We start from the raw sequence: 23,383 nt of genomic DNA on the forward strand, positions 1-23,383 counted from the left end.
GGTATATAGTATCTATATATGAGTTGGTCTGTTATAGACTGAATGGGTATATAGTATCTATATATGAGTTGGTCTGTTATAGACTGAATGGGTATATAGTATCTATATATGAGTTGGTCTGTTATAGACTGAATGGGTATATAGTATCTATATATGAGTTGGTCTATTATAGACTGAATGGGTATATAGTATCTATATATGAGTTGGTCTGTTATAGACTGAATGGGTATATAGTATCTATATATGAGTTGGTCTGTTATAGACTGAATGGGTATATAGTATCTATATATGAGTTGGTCTATTATAGACTGAATGGGTATATAGTATCTATATATGAGTTGGTCTGTTATAGACTGAATGGGTATATAGTATCTATATATGAGTTGGTCTGTTATAGACTGAATGGGTATATAGTATCTATATATGAGTTGGTCTGTTATAGACTGAATGGGTATATAGTATCTATATATGAGTTGGTCTGTTATAGACTGAATGGGTATATAGTATCTATATATGAGTTGGTCTGTTATAGACTGAATGGGTATATAGTATCTATATATGAGTTGGTCTGTTATAGACTGAATGGGTATATAGTATCTATATATGAGTTGGTCTGTTATAGACTGAATGGGTATATAGTATCTATTTATGAGTTGGTCTATTATAGACTGAATGGGTAAATAGTATCTATATATGAGTTGGTCTGTTATAGACTGAATGGGTATATAGTATCTATATATGAGTTGGTCTGTTATAGACTGAATGGGTATATAGTATCTATATATGAGTTGGTCTGTTATAGACTGAATGGGTATATAGTATCTATATATGAGTTGGTCTGTTATAGACTGAATGGGTATATAGTATCTATATATGAGTTGGTCTGTTATAGACTGAATGGGTATATAGTATCTATATATGAGTTGGTCTGTTATAGACTGAATGGGTATATAGTATCTATATATGAGTTGGTCTGTTATAGACTGAATGGGTATATAGTATCTATATATGAGTTGGTCTGTTATAGACTGAATGGGTATATAGTCTCTATATATGAGTTGGTCTATTATAGACTGAATGGGTATATAGTATCTATATATGAGTTGGTCTGTTATAGACTGAATGGGTATATAGTATATATATATGAGTTGGTCTGTTATAGACTGAATGGGTATATAGTATCTATATATGAGTTGGTCTGTTATAGACTGAATGGGTATATAGTATCTATATATGAGTTGGTCTGTTATAGACTGAATGGGTATATAGTATCTATATATGAGTTGGTCTGTTATAGACTGAATGGGTATATAGTATCTATATATGAGTTGGTCTGTTATAGACTGAATGGGTATATAGTATCTATATATGAGTTGGTCTGTTATAGACTGAATGGGTATATAGTATCTATTTATGAGTTGTTATATTATGGAACTAAAGACTGAATGGGTATATAGTATCTATATATGAGTTGGTCTGTTATAGACTGAATGGGTATATAGTATCTATATATGAGTTGGTCTGTTATAGACTGAAAGGGTATATAGTATATATATATGAGTTGGTCTGTTATAGACTGAATGGGTATATAGTATCTATTTATGAGTTGTTATATTATGGAACTAAAGACTGAATGGGTATATAGTATCTATATATGAGTTGGTCTGTTATAGACTGAATGGGTATATAGTATCTATATATGAGTTGGTCTGTTATAGACTGAATGGGTATATAGTATCTATATATGAGTTGGTCTGTTATAGACTGAATGGGTATATAGTATCTATATATGAGTTGGTCTGTTATAGACTGAATGGGTATATAGTATCTATATATGAGTTGGTCTGTTATAGACTGAATGGGTATATAGTCTCTATATATGAGTTGGTCTATTATAGACTGAATGGGTATATAGTATCTATATATGAGTTGGTCTGTTATAGACTGAATGGGTATATAGTATCTATATATGAGTTGGTCTGTTATAGACTGAATGGGTATATAGTATCTATATATGAGTTGGTCTGTTATAGACTGAATGGGTATATAGTATCTATATATGAGTTGGTCTGTTATAGACTGAATGGGTATATAGTATCTATATATGAGTTGGTCTGTTATAGACTGAATGGGTATATAGTATCTATATATGAGTTGGTCTATTATAGACTGAATGGGTATATAGTATCTATATATGAGTTGGTCTGTTATAGACTGAATGGGTATATAGTATCTATATATGAGTTGGTCTGTTATAGACTGAATGGGTATATAGTATCTATATATGAGTTGGTCTGTTATAGACTGAATGGGTATATAGTATCTATATATGAGTTGGTCTGTTATAGACTGAATGGGTATATAGTATCTATATATGAGTTGGTCTGTTATAGACTGAATGGGTATATAGTATCTATATATGAGTTGGTCTGTTATAGACTGAATGGGTATATAGTATCTATATATGAGTTGGTCTGTTATAGACTGAATGGGTATATAGTCTCTATATATGAGTTGGTCTATTATAGACTGAATGGGTAAATAGTATCTATATATGAGTTGGTCTGTTATAGACTGAATGGGTATATAGTATCTATATATGAGTTGGTCTGTTATAGACTGAATGGGTATATAGTATCTATATATGAGTTGGTCTGTTATAGACTGAATGGGTATATAGTATCTATATATGAGTTGGTCTGTTATAGACTGAATGGGTATATAGTATCTATATATGAGTTGGTCTGTTATAGACTGAATGGGTATATAGTATCTATATATGAGTTGGTCTGTTATAGACTGAATGGGTATATAGTATCTATATATGAGTTGGTCTGTTATAGACTGAATGGGTATATAGTATCTATATATGAGTTGGTCTGTTATAGACTGAATGGGTATATAGTCTCTATATATGAGTTGGTCTATTATAGACTGAATGGGTATATAGTATCTATATATGAGTTGGTCTGTTATAGACTGAATGGGTATATAGTATCTATATATGAGTTGGTCTGTTATAGACTGAATGGGTATATAGTATCTATATATGAGTTGGTCTATTATAGACTGAATGGGTATATAGTATCTATATATGAGTTGGTCTGTTATAGACTGAATGGGTATATAGTATCTATATATGAGTTGGTCTGTTATAGACTGAATGGGTATATAGTATCTATATATGAGTTGGTCTGTTATAGACTGAATGGGTATATAGTATCTATATATGAGTTGGTCTGTTATAGACTGAATGGGTATATAGTATCTATATATGAGTTGGTCTGTTATAGACTGAATGGGTATATAGTATCTATATATGAGTTGGTCTGTTATAGACTGAATGGGTATATAGTCTCTATATATGAGTTGGTCTATTATAGACTGAATGGGTATATAGTATCTATATATGAGTTGGTCTGTTATAGACTGAATGGGTATATAGTATCTATTTATGAGTTGTTATATTATGGAACTAAAGACTGAATGGGTATATAGTATCTATATATGAGTTGGTCTGTTATAGACTGAATGGGTATATAGACTCTATATATGAGTTGGTCTATTATAGACTGAATGGGTATATAGTATCTATATATGAGTTGGTCTGTTATAGACTGAATGGGTATATAGTATCTATTTATGAGTTGTTATATTATGGAACTAAAGACTGAATGGGTATATAGTATCTATATATGAGTTGGTCTGTTATAGACTGAATGGGTATATAGTATCTATATATGAGTTGGTCTGTTATAGACTGAATGGGTATATAGTATATATATATGAGTTGGTCTGTTATAGACTGAATGGGTATATAGTATCTATTTATGAGTTGTTATATTATGGAACTAAAGACTGAATGGGTATATAGTATCTATATATGAGTTGGTCTGTTATAGACTGAATGGGTATATAGTATCTATATATGAGTTGGTCTGTTATAGACTGAATGGGTATATAGTATCTATATATGAGTTGGTCTGTTATAGACTGAATGGGTATATAGTATCTATATATGAGTTGGTCTGTTATAGACTGAATGGGTATATAGTATCTATATATGAGTTGGTCTGTTATAGACTGAATGGGTATATAGTCTCTATATATGAGTTGGTCTATTATAGACTGAATGGGTATATAGTATCTATATATGAGTTGGTCTGTTATAGACTGAATGGGTATATAGTATCTATATATGAGTTGGTCTGTTATAGACTGAATGGGTATATAGTATCTATATATGAGTTGGTCTGTTATAGACTGAATGGGTATATAGTATCTATATATGAGTTGGTCTGTTATAGACTGAATGGGTATATAGTATCTATATATGAGTTGGTCTGTTATAGACTGAATGGGTATATAGTATCTATATATGAGTTGGTCTGTTATAGACTGAATGGGTATATAGTATCTATATATGAGTTGGTCTGTTATAGACTGAATGGGTATATAGTATCTATATATGAGTTGGTCTGTTATAGACTGAATGGGTATATAGTATCTATATATGAGTTGGTCTGTTATAGACTGAATGGGTATATAGTATCTATATATGAGTTGGTCTGTTATAGACTGAATGGGTATATAGTATCTATATATGAGTTGGTCTGTTATAGACTGAATGGGTATATAGTCTCTATATATGAGTTGGTCTATTATAGACTGAATGGGTAAATAGTATCTATATATGAGTTGGTCTGTTATAGACTGAATGGGTATATAGTATCTATATATGAGTTGGTCTGTTATAGACTGAATGGGTATATAGTATCTATATATGAGTTGGTCTGTTATAGACTGAATGGGTATATAGTATCTATATATGAGTTGGTCTGTTATAGACTGAATGGGTATATAGTATCTATATATGAGTTGGTCTGTTATAGACTGAATGGGTATATAGTATCTATATATGAGTTGGTCTGTTATAGACTGAATGGGTATATAGTATCTATATATGAGTTGGTCTGTTATAGACTGAATGGGTATATAGTATCTATATATGAGTTGGTCTGTTATAGACTGAATGGGTATATAGTCTCTATATATGAGTTGGTCTATTATAGACTGAATGGGTATATAGTATCTATATATGAGTTGGTCTGTTATAGACTGAATGGGTATATAGTATCTATATATGAGTTGGTCTGTTATAGACTGAATGGGTATATAGTATCTATATATGAGTTGGTCTATTATAGACTGAATGGGTATATAGTATCTATATATGAGTTGGTCTGTTATAGACTGAATGGGTATATAGTATCTATATATGAGTTGGTCTGTTATAGACTGAATGGGTATATAGTATCTATATATGAGTTGGTCTGTTATAGACTGAATGGGTATATAGTATCTATATATGAGTTGGTCTGTTATAGACTGAATGGGTATATAGTATCTATATATGAGTTGGTCTGTTATAGACTGAATGGGTATATAGTATCTATATATGAGTTGGTCTGTTATAGACTGAATGGGTATATAGTCTCTATATATGAGTTGGTCTATTATAGACTGAATGGGTATATAGTATCTATATATGAGTTGGTCTGTTATAGACTGAATGGGTATATAGTATCTATTTATGAGTTGTTATATTATGGAACTAAAGACTGAATGGGTATATAGTATCTATATATGAGTTGGTCTGTTATAGACTGAATGGGTATATAGACTCTATATATGAGTTGGTCTATTATAGACTGAATGGGTATATAGTATCTATATATGAGTTGGTCTGTTATAGACTGAATGGGTATATAGTATCTATTTATGAGTTGTTATATTATGGAACTAAAGACTGAATGGGTATATAGTATCTATATATGAGTTGGTCTGTTATAGACTGAATGGGTATATAGTATCTATATATGAGTTGGTCTGTTATAGACTGAATGGGTATATAGTATATATATATGAGTTGGTCTGTTATAGACTGAATGGGTATATAGTATCTATTTATGAGTTGTTATATTATGGAACTAAAGACTGAATGGGTATATAGTATCTATATATGAGTTGGTCTGTTATAGACTGAATGGGTATATAGTATCTATATATGAGTTGGTCTGTTATAGACTGAATGGGTATATAGTATCTATATATGAGTTGGTCTGTTATAGACTGAATGGGTATATAGTATCTATATATGAGTTGGTCTGTTATAGACTGAATGGGTATATAGTATCTATATATGAGTTGGTCTGTTATAGACTGAATGGGTATATAGTCTCTATATATGAGTTGGTCTATTATAGACTGAATGGGTATATAGTATCTATATATGAGTTGGTCTGTTATAGACTGAATGGGTATATAGTATCTATATATGAGTTGGTCTGTTATAGACTGAATGGGTATATAGTATCTATATATGAGTTGGTCTGTTATAGACTGAATGGGTATATAGTATCTATATATGAGTTGGTCTGTTATAGACTGAATGGGTATATAGTATCTATATATGAGTTGGTCTGTTATAGACTGAATGGGTATATAGTATCTATATATGAGTTGGTCTGTTATAGACTGAATGGGTATATAGTATCTATATATGAGTTGGTCTGTTATAGACTGAATGGGTATATAGTATCTATATATGAGTTGGTCTGTTATAGACTGAATGGGTATATAGTATCTATATATGAGTTGGTCTGTTATAGACTGAATGGGTATATAGTATCTATATATGAGTTGGTCTGTTATAGACTGAATGGGTATATAGTATCTATATATGAGTTGGTCAGTTATAGACTGAATGGGTATATAGTATCTATATATGAGTTGGTCTGTTATAGACTGAATGGGTATATAGTATCTATATATGAGTTGTTATATTATGGAACTATAGACTGAATGGGTATATAGATGTACAGTACCAGTCAACAGTTTGGACACACCTACTGATTCCAGGGTTCTAGAACACCTACTGATTCCAGGGTTTGTCTTTATTTTTTTTACTATTTTCTACATTGTAGAATAATACACCACAACTATGAAATAACACATATGGAATCATGTAGTAACCAAAACAGTGTTAAAATCAAAATACATTTTATATTTGAGATTTTATAAAGGGTTCTTCCATGAGGACAGCCGAAGAACCCCTTAGGAACCTCTTTTTCTAAAGAGTCTAGAACCGTACTGAACTGATATTCTAGAACCGTACTGAACTGATATTCTAGAACCGTACGGAACTGATCTTCTAGAACCGTACTGAACTGATATTCTAGAACCGTACTGAACTGATCTAGAACCGTAGTGAACTGATATTCTAGAACCGTACTGAACTGATCTTCTAGAACCGTACTGAACTGATCTTCTAGAACCGTACTGAACTGATATTCTAGAACCGTACTGAACTGATATTCTAGAACCGTACTGAACTGATATTCTAGAACCGTACTGAACTGATCTAGAACCGTACTGAACTGATATTCTAGAACCGTACTGAACTGATCTAGAACCATACTGAACTGATATTCTAGAACTGTACTGAACTGATCTAGAACCGTACTGAACTGATCTAGAACCATAAAATGGAAGTAAAGTGCTTCAATGAGTCCAACTCGTAAAAAAATGGTTTAATTACAATGAACAGTGAAGAAAAACACATTATTAATAACAATCATCTCACCAGGATGTTTTTATTCAGGAACAACGGCCTGATGCTATTGGTCAAGACCAGACAATCAATCAATCAATCAAATGTATTTATAAAGCTTGAGCAGATGTCACAAAGTGCTTCTACAGAAACCCAGCCTAAAGACCTCCAACATGCCTGATGTTATCAGGGTCCATTTCAATTCCAGACGATTCAAGAAGTGAATCAAACTCCGATTCAAATTCAAAATGTTCCTCATTTAAAAGTATTGAAGAGAATTAGAATTGGAATGTTTGTGTACTTCCTGAATTGGCTGAATTTGAAATGGCATTTGACCCCAACAATGGATGTTATTGGTCAAGACCAAACTAGGGCTGATGTTATTGGTCAAGACCAAACAAGTGCTGATGTTATTGGTCAAGACCAGACAAGGGCTGATGTTATTGGTCAAGACTATTCTACTCTATTTTAGTGGGTTCTTTTCCCACAAGGCATTGCACACTCAGGAGTCCAGTTCTGACCTTCATGAAGTGTGTTTAAGCGTGCATTCATAAGTGCATGTGTGTGTCTATCTGTGTGTGTGTCTGTCTGTGTGAGTATTTGCGTCCGTCCTTGTGTGCGTGACCGTCTGTGTGTCTGTGTGAGGGTCTGTTTACTGGTTCTTCTTGCTCATCATGTGTCTGTTGTACTGGGAGTCAGTGTGTAGTATCTTGTCCCACCAGGTAAAGGTGGAGGCGTAGTTCCCTACGAAGTTCATATGGTGGAAGTCATGGAAACGAGCTCCGGCATAGAACGGGATCAGGTGGAGAGGGTTGAGAGGGATGTCATACCCACTGGAGAGAGGAGGAGAGGAGAGAGGGAGGAGAGGGGGAGAGAGGGAGGAGAGGGAGAGGAGGAGGAGAGGAGGAGAGAGGGAGGGAGGAGAGAGGGAGGAGAGAGAGAGAGGGGGAGAGAGAGGAGGAAGGGGAGGAGAGGAGGAGAGAGAGGGGAGGAGAGGAGGGGAGAGGGAGGGAGGAGAGAGAGAGGAGAGGAGGGGAGAGAGAGGAGAGGAGAGGAGGGGAGAGGAGGAGGAGAGGGGAGGAGAGGGGAGGAGAGGAGGGGAGAGGGAGGGAGGAGAGGGAGAGGAGGAGGAGGAGGAGAGAGAGAGAGGGGAGGAGAGGAGAGGGAGGGAGGAGAGAGGGAGGAGAGGGAGAGGAGGAGAGAGAGAGGGAGAGGGGAGGAGAGGGAGAGGAGGAGAGAGAGAGGGAGAGGGGAGGAGAGAGGGGGAGAGAGAGAGAGGAGAGGAGGAGAGGGGAGGAGAGTAGGAGAGAGAGGAGAGGAGGGTGGGGAAGAGGAGGAGAGGGAGGGAGGGAGGAGGAGAGGGAGGGAGGAGGAGAGGGAGGAGGCGAGAGGGAGGGAGGGAGGAGAGGAGGAGAGAAAGGGAAGAGGAGAGAGGGAGGGAGGGAGGGAGAGAGAGGAGAGGAAGAGAGGATGTTAATTTAACATTGTAACATAACCTACACAAAATCCCCTAAACCCCACTCCACCCGTACACACTCCTCATATGACAACACAGTGTCTGCGTTCCGATTCTCTACCCTTCACTCCTCCTCATGCATTTAAAAGCATTGGATTGGTTCAGGCTCTGCTGGAGGGAGCTTCACCATACTCCTCACACCAGTCCAGTCCTTTTAAATCCACCAGGGGGAGAGTACGAGGTTCTCGGGAGAAGGGTAGAGAATCAGAATGTTGTCAGAAACAAGAGAACATGGTAGATCTGGAGACCCCTGGTGGCCAGACTAGAGAACAACATGGTAGGGCTGGAGACCCCTGGTGGTCAGACCAGAGAACATGGTAGATCTGGAGACCCCTGGTGGTCAGACCAGAGTACAACAGGCAGGGAGAGCTGGAGACCCCTGGTGGTCAGACCAGAGAACAACAGGCAGGGAGAGCTGGAGACCCCTGGTGGTCAGACCAGAGTACAACAGGCAGGGAGAGCTGGAGACCCCTGGTGGTCAGACCAGAGAACAACAGGCAGGGAGATATGAAGACCCCTGGTGGTCAGACCAGAGAACAGGCAGGGAGAGCTACAGACCCCTGGTGGTCAGACCAGAGAACAACAGGCAGGGAGAGCTGGAGACCCCTGGTGGTCAGACCAGAGAACAACAGGCAGGGAGAGCTGGAGACCCCTGGTGGTCAGACCAGAGAACAACAGGCAGGGAGAGCTGCAGACCCCTGGTTGTCAGACCAGAGAACAACAGGCAGGGAGCGCTGGAGACCCCTGGTGGTCAGACCAGAGAACAACAGACAGGGAGAGCTGGAGACTTGTGGTGGTCAAACCAGAGAACAACAAGCAGGGAGAGCTGCAGACCCCTGGTGGTCAGACCAGAGAACAACAGGCAGGGAGAGCTGGAGACCCCTGGTGGTCAGACCAGAGAACAACAGGCAGGGAGAGCTGCAGACCCCTGGTGGTCAGACCAGAGAACAACAGGCAGGGAGAGCTGGAGACCCCTGGTGGTCAGACCAGAGAACAACAGGCAGGGAGAGCTGGAGACCCCTGGTGGTCAGACCAGAGAACAACAGGCAGGGAGAGCTGCAGACCCCTGGTGGTCAGACCAGAGAACAACAGGCAGGGAGAGCTGCAGACCCCTGGTGGTCAGACCAGAGAACAACAGGCAGGGAGAGCTGGAGACCCCTGGTGGTCAGACCAGAGAACAACAGGCAGGGAGAGCTGGAGACCCCTGGTGGTCAGACCAGAGAACAACAGGCAGGGAGAGCTGCAGACCCCTGGTGGTCAGACCAGAGAACAACAGGCAGGGAGAGCTGGAGACCCCTGGTGGTCAGACCAGAGAACAACAGGCAGGGAGAGCTGGAGACCCCTGGTGGTCAGACCAGAGAACAACAGGCAGGGAGAGCTGGAGACCCCTGGTGGTCAGACCAGAGAACAACAGGCAGGGAGAGCTGCAGACCCCTGGTGGTGGTGAGTAAAGTAGATATGCATTTTTCCACAAATAGGAAAAAAAAAGTGTTAGCTGTGTTTACCCTCCACTACACCTCTACCTCCTCTATAGTCTCTAGGAGTGTGTGTGTGTGTGTGTGTGTGTGTGTGTGTACCTGTGTACGTCAATGGTTTCCAGCAGGCGGAAGGCGACCCAGGCCCATAGCAACGTCACGTGGTTACAGAACACCATGATGCCGATGAAGAACCCAGACCCAAGGATCACTGTCTCAGCTGGGTGGGCGTACTCTGCCTGCATGCCAAATGGAGCCTACAGAGACAGAGACAGACACAGACACAGAGAGACAGACAGACAGATATCGGTTATAGCAAGTTTATTTGACATTTTAGTCCGTTAGCAGACACTCATCCAGAGCAATGAGGGTTAAATGCCTTACTCAAAGGCACATCGGCATTTGTGTGTGTTCGTGCCTGACTGTCTAGCGTGTGTTCGTGCCTGCCTGTCTAGCGTGCGTGTGTGTGTGTGTGTGTGTGTGTGTGTGTGTGTGTGTGTGTGTGTGTGTGTGTGTGTGTGTGTGTGTGTGTGTGTGTGTGTGTGTGTGTGTGTGTGTGTGTGTACTCACAGTGAACTCGTGGTGCACTTTGTGGATGTGCTTGTAGATACTGCGGTGATGTAGCAGGCGATGGAGGAAATAGTGCCAGGTGTCCTCTATCACAGCACAGCCTAGACACTGAGCTAACAGGTAGGGCCTGGGGAGGGAGAGATAGACAGAACAGCCTAGACACTGAGTTAACAGGTAGGGCCTGGGGAGGGAGAGATAGACAGAACAGCCTAGACACTGAGTTAACAGGTAGGGCCTGGGGAGGGAGAGATAGACAGAACAGCCTAGACACTGAGTTAACAGGTAGGGCCTGGGGAGGGAGAGGTAGACAGAACAGCCTAGGCACTGAGTTAACAGGTAGGGCCTGGGGAGGGGTAGATAGACAGAACAGCCTAGACACTGAGTTAACAGGTAGGGCCTGGGGAGGGAGAGATAGACAGAACAGCCTAGACACTGAGTTAACAGGTAGGGCCTGGGGAGGGAGAGGTAGACAGAACAGCCTAGACACTGAGTTAACAGGTAGGGCCTGGGGAGGGGTAGATAGACAGAACAGCCTAGACACTGAGTTAACAGGTAGGGCCTGGGGAGGGAGAGATAGACAGAACAGCCTAGACACTGAGTTAACAGGTAGGGCCTGGGGAGGGAGAGGTAGACAGAACAGCCTAGACACTGAGTTAACAGGTAGGGCCTGGGGAGGGAGAGCTGCCTGCATGTGTGCCTACCTCTGCGTTTTTGTGTGTGTGTGTTGGGTCGTACCATTGTGGCATGCTGTCCCAGTCGTAGGGGAGGTTGTGTGTGTGTTGGGTCGTACCATCATGGCATGCTGTCCCATTCGTAGGGGAGGTTGTGTGTGTGTGTGTGTGTGTGTGTGTTGGGTCGTACCATCGTGGAATGCTGTCCCAGTCGAAGGGGAGGTTGTGTGTGTGTTGGGTCGTACCATCGTGGCATGCTGTCTCAGTCGTAGGGGAGGTTGTGTGTGTGTTGGGTCGTACCATCGTGGCATGCTGTCTCAGTTGTAGGGGAGGTTGTGTGTGTGTTGGGTCGTACCATCGTGGCATGTTGTCCCAGTCGTAGGGGAGGTTGTGTGTGTGTTGGGTCGTACCATCGTGGCATGCTGTCCCAGTCGTAGGGGAGGTAGTGTGTGTGTGTTGGGTCGTACCATCGTGGCATGCTGTCCCAGTCGTAGGGGAGGTTGAGTGTGTGTGTTGGGTCGTACCATCGTGGCATACTGTCCCAGTCGTAGGGGAGGTTGAGTGTGTGTGTTGGGTCGTACCATCGTGGCATGCTGTCTCAGTCGTAGGGGAGGTTGTGTGTGTGTGTTGGGTCGTACCATCGTGGCATGCTGTCTCAGTCGTAGGGGAGGTTGTGTGTGTGTGTGTGTGTGTGTGTGTTGGGTCGTACCGTCGTGGCATCCTGTCTCAGTCGTAGGGGAGGTTGTGTGTGTGTGTTGGGTCGTACCATCGTGGCATGCTGTCCCAGTCGTAGGGGATGCTGAAGAACTCAGTGAAGTGGTACGTTCCACAGATCATGGGCAGCTGGATACAGAAGTGGTTGAACAGCAGCATCTTGAAACACCTCCACTGTTTCTCCCACGTCTCTGGCTTGTCCTACACACACAGTATATATACACACACACACACACACACACACACACACAGTATATACACACACACACACACACACACACAGTATATATACACACACACACACACGGGGAGGGAGTATCATTGTTAAAACTTCCACTTCTTCATCTAACACTAACACTAACACCCCCCCCCCCCCCCCCCCCCGCCTGTTGGATCTAACACCCTCCCCTACCGGTTGGATCTAACACCCTCCCCTACCGGTTGGATCTAACACCCTCCCCTACCTGTTGGATCTAACACCCTCCCCTACCTGTTGGATCTAACACCCTCCCCTACCTGTTGGATCTAACACCCTCCCCTACCTGTTGGATCTAACACCCTCCCCTACCTGTTGGATCTAACACCCTCCCCTACCTGTTGGATCTAACACCCTCCCCTACCTGTTGGATCTAACACCCTCCCCTACCGGTTGGATCTAACACCCTCCCCTACCTGTTGGATCTAACACCCTCCCCTACCTGTTGGATCTAACACTCCCCCCACCTGTTGGATCTAACACCCTCCCCTATCTGTTGTATCTAACACCCTCCACAACCTGTTGGATCTAACACCCTCCACAACCTGTTGGATCTAACACCCTCCTCTCCCTGTTGGATCTAACACCCTCCTCTCCCTGTGGGATCTAACACCCTCCTCTCCCTGTTGGATCTAACACCCTCCTCTCCCTGTTGGATCTAACACCCTCCTCTCCCTGTTGGATCTAACACCCTCCTCTCCCTGTTAGATCTAACACCCTCCTCTCCCTGTTAGATCTAACACCCTCCTCTCCCTGTTAGATCTAACACCCTCCTCTCCTTGTTAGATCTAACACCCTCCTCTCCCTGTTAGATCTAACACCCTCCTCTCCCTGTTAGATCTAACACCCTCCTCTCCCTGTTAGATCTAACACCCTCCTCTCCCTGTTAGATCTAACACCCTCCTCTCCCTGTTGGATCTAACACCCTCCTCTACCTGTTGGATCTAACACCCTCCCCTACCTGTTGGATCTAACACCCTCCCCTACCTGTTGGATCTAACACCCTCCCCTATCTTTTGGATCTAACACCCTCCCCTACCTGTTGGATCTAACACCCTCCCCTACCTGTTGGATCTAACACCCTCCCCTACCTGTTGGATCTAACACCCTCCCCTACCTGTTGGATCTAACACCCTCCCCTACCTGTTGGATCTAACACCCTCCCCTATCTTTTGGATCTAACACCCTGTTGGATCTACCTGTTGGATCTTGTACTTCTGCATGAAGGGAAGGAACTGAAACAGGAAACCAGGTAGACAAAACAGGAAGTAGATGGCCTCGTGGACGATGAGAGAACCCCAGGTGGCGATCTGGAATTTAGTGTAGTTCTCATTCACATACCTGGTGGACAGAGAACAACAGACACCAATCAATGAATCAAAGAGTCTAAGAACATGTTCATCTGCTCGTCAGCCAGTCACTGCCTGGAACGTTGTGTAGTCAGCCAGTCACTGCCTGGAACGTTGTGTAGTCAGCTCGTCAGCCAGTCACTGCCTGGAACGTTGTGTAGTCAGCTCGTCAACCAGTCACTGCCTGGAACGTTGTGTAGTCAGCCAGTCACTGCCTGGAACGTTGTGTAGTCAGCTCGTCAACCAGTCACTGCCTGGAACGTTGTGTAGTCAGCCAGTCACTGCCTGGAACGTTGTGTAGTCAGCTCGTCAGCCAGTCACTGCCTGGAACGTTGTGTAGTCAGCCAGTCACTGCCTGGAACGTTGTGTAGTCAGCTCGTCAGCCAGTCACTGCCTGGAACGTTGTGTAGTCAGCTCGTCAACCAGTCACTGCCTGGAACGTTGTGTAGTCAGCCAGTCACTGCCTGGAACGTTGTGTAGTCAGCTCGTCAGCCAGTCACTGCCTGGAACGTTGTGTAGTCAGCTCGTCAACCAGTCACTGCCTGGAACGTTGTGTAGTCAGCCAGTCACTGCCTGGAACGTTGTGTAGTCAGCTCGTCAGCCAGTCACTGCCTGGAACGTTGTGTAGTCAGCTCGTCAACCAGTCACTGCCTGGAACGTTGTGTAGTCAGCCAGTCACTGCCTGGAACGTTGTGTAGTCAGCTCGTCAACCAGTCACTGCCTGGAACGTTGTGTAGTCAGCCAGTCACTGCCTGGAACGTTGTGTAGTCAGCTCGTCAGCCAGTCACTGCCTGGAACGTTGTGTAGTCAGCTCGTCAACCAGTCACTGCCTGGAACGTTGTGTAGTCAGCCAGTCACTGCCTGGAACGTTGTGTAGTCAGCTCGTCAGCCAGTCACTGCCTGGAACGTTGTGTAGTCAGCTCGTCAACCAGTCACTGCCTGGAACGTTGTGTAGTCAGCCAGTCACTGCCTGGAACGTTGTGTAGTCAGCTCGTCAACCAGTCACTGCCTGGAACGCTGTGTAGTCAGCTCGTCAGCCAGTCACTGCCTGGAACGTTGTGTAGTCAGCTCGTCAACCAGTCATTCAATCAGCCAGTCAGTCATTATAGTAGTACTACCCCCAGGCGTGCTGTGGTGAAGGCTGCAGGGGGTTGTCAGGTAAAACTGTAGTAGTGTAGTAGGAGTAGTAGTAGTAGTAATAGTAGTAGAAGTAATAGTAGTAGTAGTATTAGTAGTAGTATTATAGGCGTAGCTGTATAGCAGCAGTGTAGTGGAAGTAATAGTAGTAATAGTAGTAGTAGTATTAGTAGTGGTATTATAGGTGTAGCTGTATAGCAGCAGTGTAGTGGAAGTAATAGTAGTAATAGTAGTAGTAGTATTAGTAGTAGTATTATAGGCGTAGCTGTATAGCAGCAGTGTAGTGGAAGTAATAGTAGTAATAGTAGTAGTAGTATTAGTAGTAGTATTATAGGCGTAGCTGTATAGCAGCAGTGTAGTGGAAGTAATAGAAGTAATAGTAGTAGTAATAGTAGTAGTATTCTAGTCGCAGCATCGTAGTAGTATAGGAATGTATTAGTAGTAGCAGTAGTAGTAGTAGTAGTATATTAGTAGTACAGTAGTTTAGTAGTAGTAGTAGTATATTAGTAGTATATTAGTAGTAATAGTATAGTAGTGTTATAGTAGTACATTAGTTTAGTAGTAGTAGTAGTAGTATATTAGTAGTAATAGTATAGTAGTGTTATAGTAGTACAGTAGTTTAGTAGTAGTAGTATATTAGTAGTATATTAGTAGTAATAGTATAGTAGTGTTATAGTAGTACAGTAGTTTAGTAGTAGTAGTATATTAGTAGTAATAGTATAGTAGTAGTAGTATTCTAGTCGCAGCATCGTAGTAGTATAGGAATGTATTAGTAGTAGCAGTAGTTGTAGTATATTAGTAGTAATAGTATAGTAGTGTTATAGTGGTACAGTAGTTTAGTAGTAGTAGTATATTAGTAGTAATAGTATAGTAGTGTTATAGTAGTACAGTAGTTTAGTAGTAGTAGTATAGTAGTAGTACTAAAGCAATAGTACACTAATAGTATAGTAGTAGTAGTATAGAAGTTTAGCGGCAGTACAGTAGTAGTAGTAGTATAGTAGCAGTATATTAGTAGTATAGTAGTGGTATAGTAATAGTATAGTAGTAGTACTAAAGCAATAGTACACTAATAGTATAGTAGTAGTAGTATAGAAGTTTAGCAGCAGTACAGTAGTAGTAGTAGTAGTATAGTAGCAGTATATTAGTAGTATAGTAGTATAGTAGTGGTATAGTAATAGTATAGCAATATTACCCCCAGGCGTATTGTAGTGAAGGCTGAAGAGGGTTGTCAGGTAAAACAGCATCAACATATTCCACGGCCAGGAAGGCAGAGGACAAGATGGTGGCCGTACTGTTCACCTCCATTCTGATTGGCTGGTGGGGATGGGCTGGGAGGAGACAACACGCACACACACATACACAAACACACACATTAATATTCATTGGCTCTGACCAGGAAGAGGCCTGGGCAAACACAATAATGTTTTATACATTAATAACTAGACTAGACAACAACACGTGTGACTAGCCATGGACATAGCCACACACACACACTGCATAGCCATGGACATAGCCACACACACACACACTGCATAGCCATGGACATAGCCACTCACACACACTGCATAGCCATGGACATAGCCACTCACACACACATTAATATTCATTGGCTCTGACCAGGAAGAGGCCTGGGCAAACACAATAATGTTTTATACATTCATAACTACACTAGACAACAACACGTGTGACTAGCCACACACACACACACTGCATAGCCACACACACACACTGCATAGCCATGGACATAGCCACACACACACACACACACACACACACACACACACACACTGCATAGCCATGGACATAGCCAGACACACACACACACTGCATAGCCACACACACACACACTGCATAGCCATGGACATAGCCACACACACACACACTGCATAGCCATGGACATAGCCACTCACACACACACTGCATAGCCATGGACATAGCCACTCACACACACTGCATAGCCATGGACATAGCCACACACACACTGCATAGCCATGGACATAGCCACACACACACACACACTGCATAGCCATGGACGTAGCCACACACACACACACACTGCATATCCATGGACATAGCCACACACACTGCATAGCCATTAATCAAATAACTCCTGGACATATATACAGAAATATACAGGGGAAACCTCTGGACTAACCAGGACATATATACAGGGAAAACCTCTAGACTAACCAGGACATATATACAGAAATATACAGGGAAAACCTCTAGACTAACCAGGACATATATACAGAAATATACAGGGAAAACCTCTAGACTAACCAGGACATATATACAGAAATATACAGGGAAAACCTCTGGACTAACCAGGACATATATACAGAAATATACAGGGAAAACCTCTAGACTAACCAGGACATATATTCAGAAATATACAGGGAAAACCTCTAGACTAACCAGGACAAATATACAGAAATATACAGGGAAAACCTCTAGACTAACCAGGACATATATACAGGGAAAACCTCTAGACTAACCAGGACATATATACAGAAATATACAGGGAAAACCTCTAGACTAACCAGGACATATATACAGGGAAAACCTCTAGACTAACCAGGACATATATACAGAAATATACAGGGAAAACCTCTAGACTAACCAGGACATATATACAGAAATATACAGGGAAAACCTCTAGACTAACCAGGACATATATACAGAAATATACAGGGAAAACCTCTAGACTAACCAGGACATATATACAGAAATATACAGGGAAAACCTCTAGACTAACCAGGACATATATACAGAAATATACAGGGAAAACCTACAGGACATATATACAGAAATATACAGGGAAAACCTCTAGACTAACCAGGACATATATACAGGGAAAACCTCTAGACTAACCAGGACATATATACAGGGAAAACCTCTGGACTAACCAGGACATATATACAGAAATATACAGGGGAAACCTCTGGACTAACCAGGACATCTATACAGGGAAAACCTCTAGACTAACCAGGACATATATACAGGGAAAACCTCTGGACTAACCAGGACATATATACAGGGAAAACCTCTAGACTAACCAGGACATATATACAGAAATATACAGGGGAAACCTCTGGACTAACCAGGACATCTATACAGGGAAAACCTCTGGACTAACCAGGACATATATACAGGGAAAACCTCTAGACTAACCAGGACATATATACAGAAATATACAGGGGAAACCTCTAGACTAACCAGGACATATATACAGAAATATACAGGGGAAACCTCTGGACTAACCAGGACATATATACAGAAATATACAGGGAAAACCTCTGGACTAACCAGGACATATATACAGAAATATACAGGGAAAACCTCTGGACTAACCAGGACATATATACAGGGAAAACCTCTAGACTAACCAGGACATATATACAGAAATATACAGGGGAAACCTCTGGACTAACCAGGACATATATACAGAAAAAACCTCTAGACCAGGACATATATACAGAAATATACAGGGAAAACCTCTGGACCAGGACATATATACAGAAATATACAGGGAAAACCTCTGGACCAGGACATATATACAGAAATATACAGGGAAAACCTCTAGACTAACCAGGACATATATACAGAAATATACAGGGAAAACCTCTAGACTAACCAGGACATATATACAGAAATATACAGGGAAAACCTCCAGGACATATATACAGAAATATACAGGGAAAACCTCTAGACTAACCAGGACATATATACAGGGAAAACCTCTAGACTAACCAGGACATATATACAGGGAAAACCTCTGGACTAACCAGGACATATATACAGAAATATACAGGGGAAACCTCTGGACTAACCAGGACATCTATACAGGGAAAACCTCTAGACTAACCAGGACATATATACAGGGAAAACCTCTGGACTAACCAGGACATATATACAGGGAAAACCTCTAGACTAACCAGGACATATATACAGAAATATACAGGGGAAACCTCTGGACTAACCAGGACATCTATACAGGGAAAACCTCTGGACTAACCAGGACATATATACAGGGAAAACCTCTAGACTAACCAGGACATATATACAGAAATATACAGGGGAAACCTCTAGACTAACCAGGACATATATACAGAAATATACAGGGGAAACCTCTGGACTAACCAGGATATATATACAGAAATATACAGGGAAAACCTCTGGACTAACCAGGACATATATACAGAAATATACAGGGAAAACCTCTGGACTAACCAGGACATATATACAGGGAAAACCTCTAGACTAACCAGGACATATATACAGAAATATACAGGGGAAACCTCTGGACTAACCAGGACATATATACAGAAAAAACCTCTAGACCAGGACATATATACAGAAATATACAGGGAAAACCTCTGGACCAGGACATATATACAGAAATATACAGGGAAAACCTCTGGACCAGGACATATATACAGAAATATACAGGGAAAACCTCTGGACTAACCAGGACATATATACAGAAATATACAGGGAAAACCTCTAGACTAACCAGGACATATAGTTCCAGTCAAAAGTTTGGACACACCTACTCATTCCAGGGTTCTAGAACACCGACTCATTCCAGGGTTCTAGAACACCTACTCATTCCAGGGTTCTAGAACACCGACTCATTCCAGGGTTCTAGAACACCGACTCATTCCAGGGTTCTAGAACACCTACTCATTCCAGGGTTCTAGAACACCTACTCATTCCAGGGTTCTAGAACACCTACTCATTCCGGGTTTCAGGGTTTTTCTTTATTTTTACTATTTTCTACATTGTAGAATAATAGTGACGACATCACAACTATGAAATAACACACATGGAATCATGAAGGAAATATATTTTATATTTGAGATTCTTCAAAGTAACCACCCTTTGCCTTGATGACAGCTACAATGCTTTTCCAACCGTCTTGAAGGAGTTCCCACATATGCTGAGCTCTTGTTGTCTGTTTTTCCTCCACTCTGCGGTCCAACTCATCCCAAACCATCTCATTTGGGTTGAGGTCGGGTGATTGTAGAGGCCAGGTAATCTGATGCAGCACTCCATCTATCTGCTTCTTGGTCAAATAGCCCTTACACAGCCTGGAGGTGTGTTGAGTCATTGTCCTGTTGAAAAACAAATGGTAGTCCCACTAAGCCCAAACCAGATGGGATGGCGTATCGCTGCAGAATGCTGTGGTAGCCATGCTGGTTAAGTGTGCCTTGAATTCTAAATAAATCACAGACAGTGTCACCAGCAAAGCACCCCCACACCATAACACCTCCTCCGCCATGCTTCACGGTGGGAACCACACACCATCACACCTCCTCCTCCATGCTTCACGGTGGGAACCCCACACCATCACATCACCTCCTCCATGCTTCACGGTGGGAACCCCACACCATCACACCTCCTCCTCCATGCTTCACGGTGGGAACCCCACACCATCACACCTCCTCCTCCATGCTTCACGGTGGGAACATGCAAAGATAATCCGTTCACCTTAGATGCAAAGACATGTGACAAAAATCTCCAATTTGGACTCATTAGACCAAAGGACAGACTTCCACTGGTCTAATGTCCACTGCTTGTGTTTCTTGCAAGTCTATTCTTATTATTGGTGTCCTTTAGTAGTGGTTTCTTTGCAGCAATTCAACCATGAAGGTCTGATTCACACAGTCTCCTCTGAACAGTTGATGTTGAGATGTGTCTGTTACTTGAACTCTGTGAAGCATTTATTTGGGCTGCAATCTGAGGCTGGTAACTCTAATGAACTTATCCTCTGCAGCAGAGGTAACTCTGGGTCTTCCCTTCCTGTGGCGGTCCTCAAGAGAGCCAGTTTCCTCATAGCACTCGAAGAAACTTTTAGTTCTTGAAATGTTCCGTATTGACTGACTTCATGTCTTCAAGAAATGATGGACTGTTGTTTATCTTTGCTTATTTGAGCTGTTCTTGCCATAATAAGGACTATTTGGTAAAATACTATCTTCTGTATACCAGCCCTACCTCGGCACAACACAACTGATTGGCTCAAACGCATTAAGAAGGAAAGAAATTCCACAAATTAACTTTTAAGAAGACACACCTGTTAATTGAAATTCATTCCAGGTGATTACCTCATGAAGCTGGTTGAGAGAATGCCAAGAGTGTGCGAAGCTGTCATCGAGGCAAAGGGTGACTACTTTGAAGAATCTCAAATATAAAATGGATTTTGATTATTTATTTTTTTAACAATAAAGATAAGGGATTTTATAACATACTGCAAAAAAATGACAATAAATTAAAAAATATAATAGATGAAAACAACAATTATACAGGGAAAGGGGTTAATGACGATTATTACTGTGTACAGATTGACAATGAGAAAGCCTATATCAGTGATCACCAGTATGGAATGTGACTGCTTCCGTAACAATGTCACGGAGTTGAGATCCATATTGAACCAGACCCATTATTATGTTACCGAGCCGTTACAGACTCAACACTTCTTATGTCCAATAACAGTCTGATGAACTTGGATCGTGCGAATTATTAGAGTGAAAAAATGTCCGTAAAAAAAGGTTTTTACAATCCTCACTAGATGTTATAGAAACATTCAACTTGCCGCTTTACAGGAGTGTTTAAAATAAAAATCGGTATTGTTTTGTCAACTCGGTTAAATAGAGACTAAAACATTACAGCTGGAAGACTTCAGTGTCCCTTTGGGAAGGCGAGCAATGTTTCATTCCTGCGTCGGTTAGATACCTAGACTTCTCTTCGCACCGAGTTTCTCTTACCGTTGTGCATTTATCGGATCGTTGGCTACTTTGTCTCGTTATTTGTCCGGTGAACAACAACTACAACATAACACGGCACCTAAACATTTATAAAGCTTTACAGCACAGTACCATATATCTGACCCATCTAACGCAACAGTCGGTATTAAACCCTATCTGGCATTACACCGCAAAAGTTACCTCTCCGTTAGAATATAAAACAAATGTTTCGTTATTGATTAGATTTAAGAACATGAATATAATATGTTAATATATTACCTTGGTGCAGCTGTGGGTCCGTCTACCTGAGTGAGAGGCTGCCGTGTGGCGACTAGTGCAGTATTATCAACGATCCTGATTGGACGAGGGGAGAGGAGACTGACGTCAGGGGGCCGAGCGGGCGCTCTGATTGGCCCCGGGAATGGAGTGATGATAGTGAGACGCGGAGTTCCTAAAGTAACGACCAATCAGCGAGCAGCAGGGCTTTCATAACGTCAGAGCGTTATACAGACAGTAGGAGGAGAGAGGATGGGGTGGTGGGTGTGGGTGTATGAGCGTGTGTGTTCTGTAACCAGCAAACTTTACAAAGAGTAACAGAGGTGTCCATTGGTCTCTCTCTCCCCCTCCAGGGAGAGCAGGGGAGATCCATATTGGACCAGACCCATTATGGAGCACATGTTGGTTCTAACCCAGCAGTAACCTACCTGACGGAGCACATATTGGTTCTAACCCAGCAATAACCTACCTGACGCAGCACATATTGGTTCTAACCCAGCAGTAACCTACCTGATGGAGCACATATTGGTTCTAACCCAGCAGTAACCTACCTGACGCAGCACTTATTGGTTCTAACCCAGCAGTAACCTACCTGATGGAGCACATATTGGTTCTAACCCAGCAGTAACCTACCTGACGCAGCACATATTGGTTCTAACCCAGCAGTAACCTACCTGATGGAGCACATATTGGTTCTAACCCAGCAGTAACCTACCTGATGGAGCACATATTGGTTCTAACCCAGCAGTAACCTACCTAACACAGCACATATTGGTTCTAACCCAGCAGTAACCTACCTGATGGAGCACATATTGGTTCTAACCCAGCAGTAACATAGCTGACGGAGTACATATTGGTTCTAACCCAGCAGTAACCTACCTGACGCAGCACATATTGGTTCTAACCCAGCAGTAACCTACCTGATGGAGCACATATTGGTTCTAACCCAGCAGTAACCTACCTGATGGAGCACATATTGGTTCTAACCCAGCAGTAACCTACCTGATGGAGCACATATTGGTTCTAACCCAGCAGTAACCTACCTGATGCAGCACATATTGGTT

The 23,383-nt window shown here is 41.9% G+C and overlaps 1 protein-coding gene across 1 annotated transcript; it reads right to left on the reverse strand.

Annotated features, from left to right (window-relative positions):
* Positions 1-7,577: 7,577 nt before the first annotated feature.
* On the reverse strand, positions 7,578-22,476 carry LOC118946998 (methylsterol monooxygenase 1). Its single transcript, XM_036971971.1, has 7 exons — positions 22,323-22,476; positions 16,493-16,628; positions 14,014-14,155; positions 12,611-12,759; positions 11,174-11,300; positions 10,706-10,860; positions 7,578-8,445 (listed from the first exon to the last, which is right to left on the reverse strand). Exons 2-7 carry the CDS (start codon positions 16,603-16,605, stop codon positions 8,265-8,267), a joined length of 867 nt encoding a protein of 288 aa, XP_036827866.1. The 5' UTR covers positions 16,606-16,628; positions 22,323-22,476; the 3' UTR covers positions 7,578-8,264.
* Between the last annotated feature and the right edge of the window lie 907 nt (positions 22,477-23,383).

The sequence above is a fragment of the Oncorhynchus mykiss genome, unplaced genomic scaffold (genome assembly GCF_013265735.2).
Source record: "Oncorhynchus mykiss isolate Arlee unplaced genomic scaffold, USDA_OmykA_1.1 un_scaffold_87, whole genome shotgun sequence".
NCBI lineage: Eukaryota > Metazoa > Chordata > Actinopteri > Salmoniformes > Salmonidae > Oncorhynchus > Oncorhynchus mykiss.

Bases quoted from the DNA above. Each gene is read 5' to 3' on its own strand.
- LOC118946998 (XM_036971971.1), bottom strand. From the start codon at position 16,605: ATGGAGGTGAACAGTACGGCCACCATCTTGTCCTCTGCCTTCCTGGCC. The intron at 14,156-16,492 runs GTAATATTGCTA...TCTGTCCACCAG, and splicing joins TCACTACAATACGCCTGGGG to GTATGTGAATGAGAACTACA. The intron at 10,861-11,173 runs GTGAGTACACAC...CTGTCTCTGTAG, and splicing joins AAGTGCACCACGAGTTCACT to GCTCCATTTGGCATGCAGGC.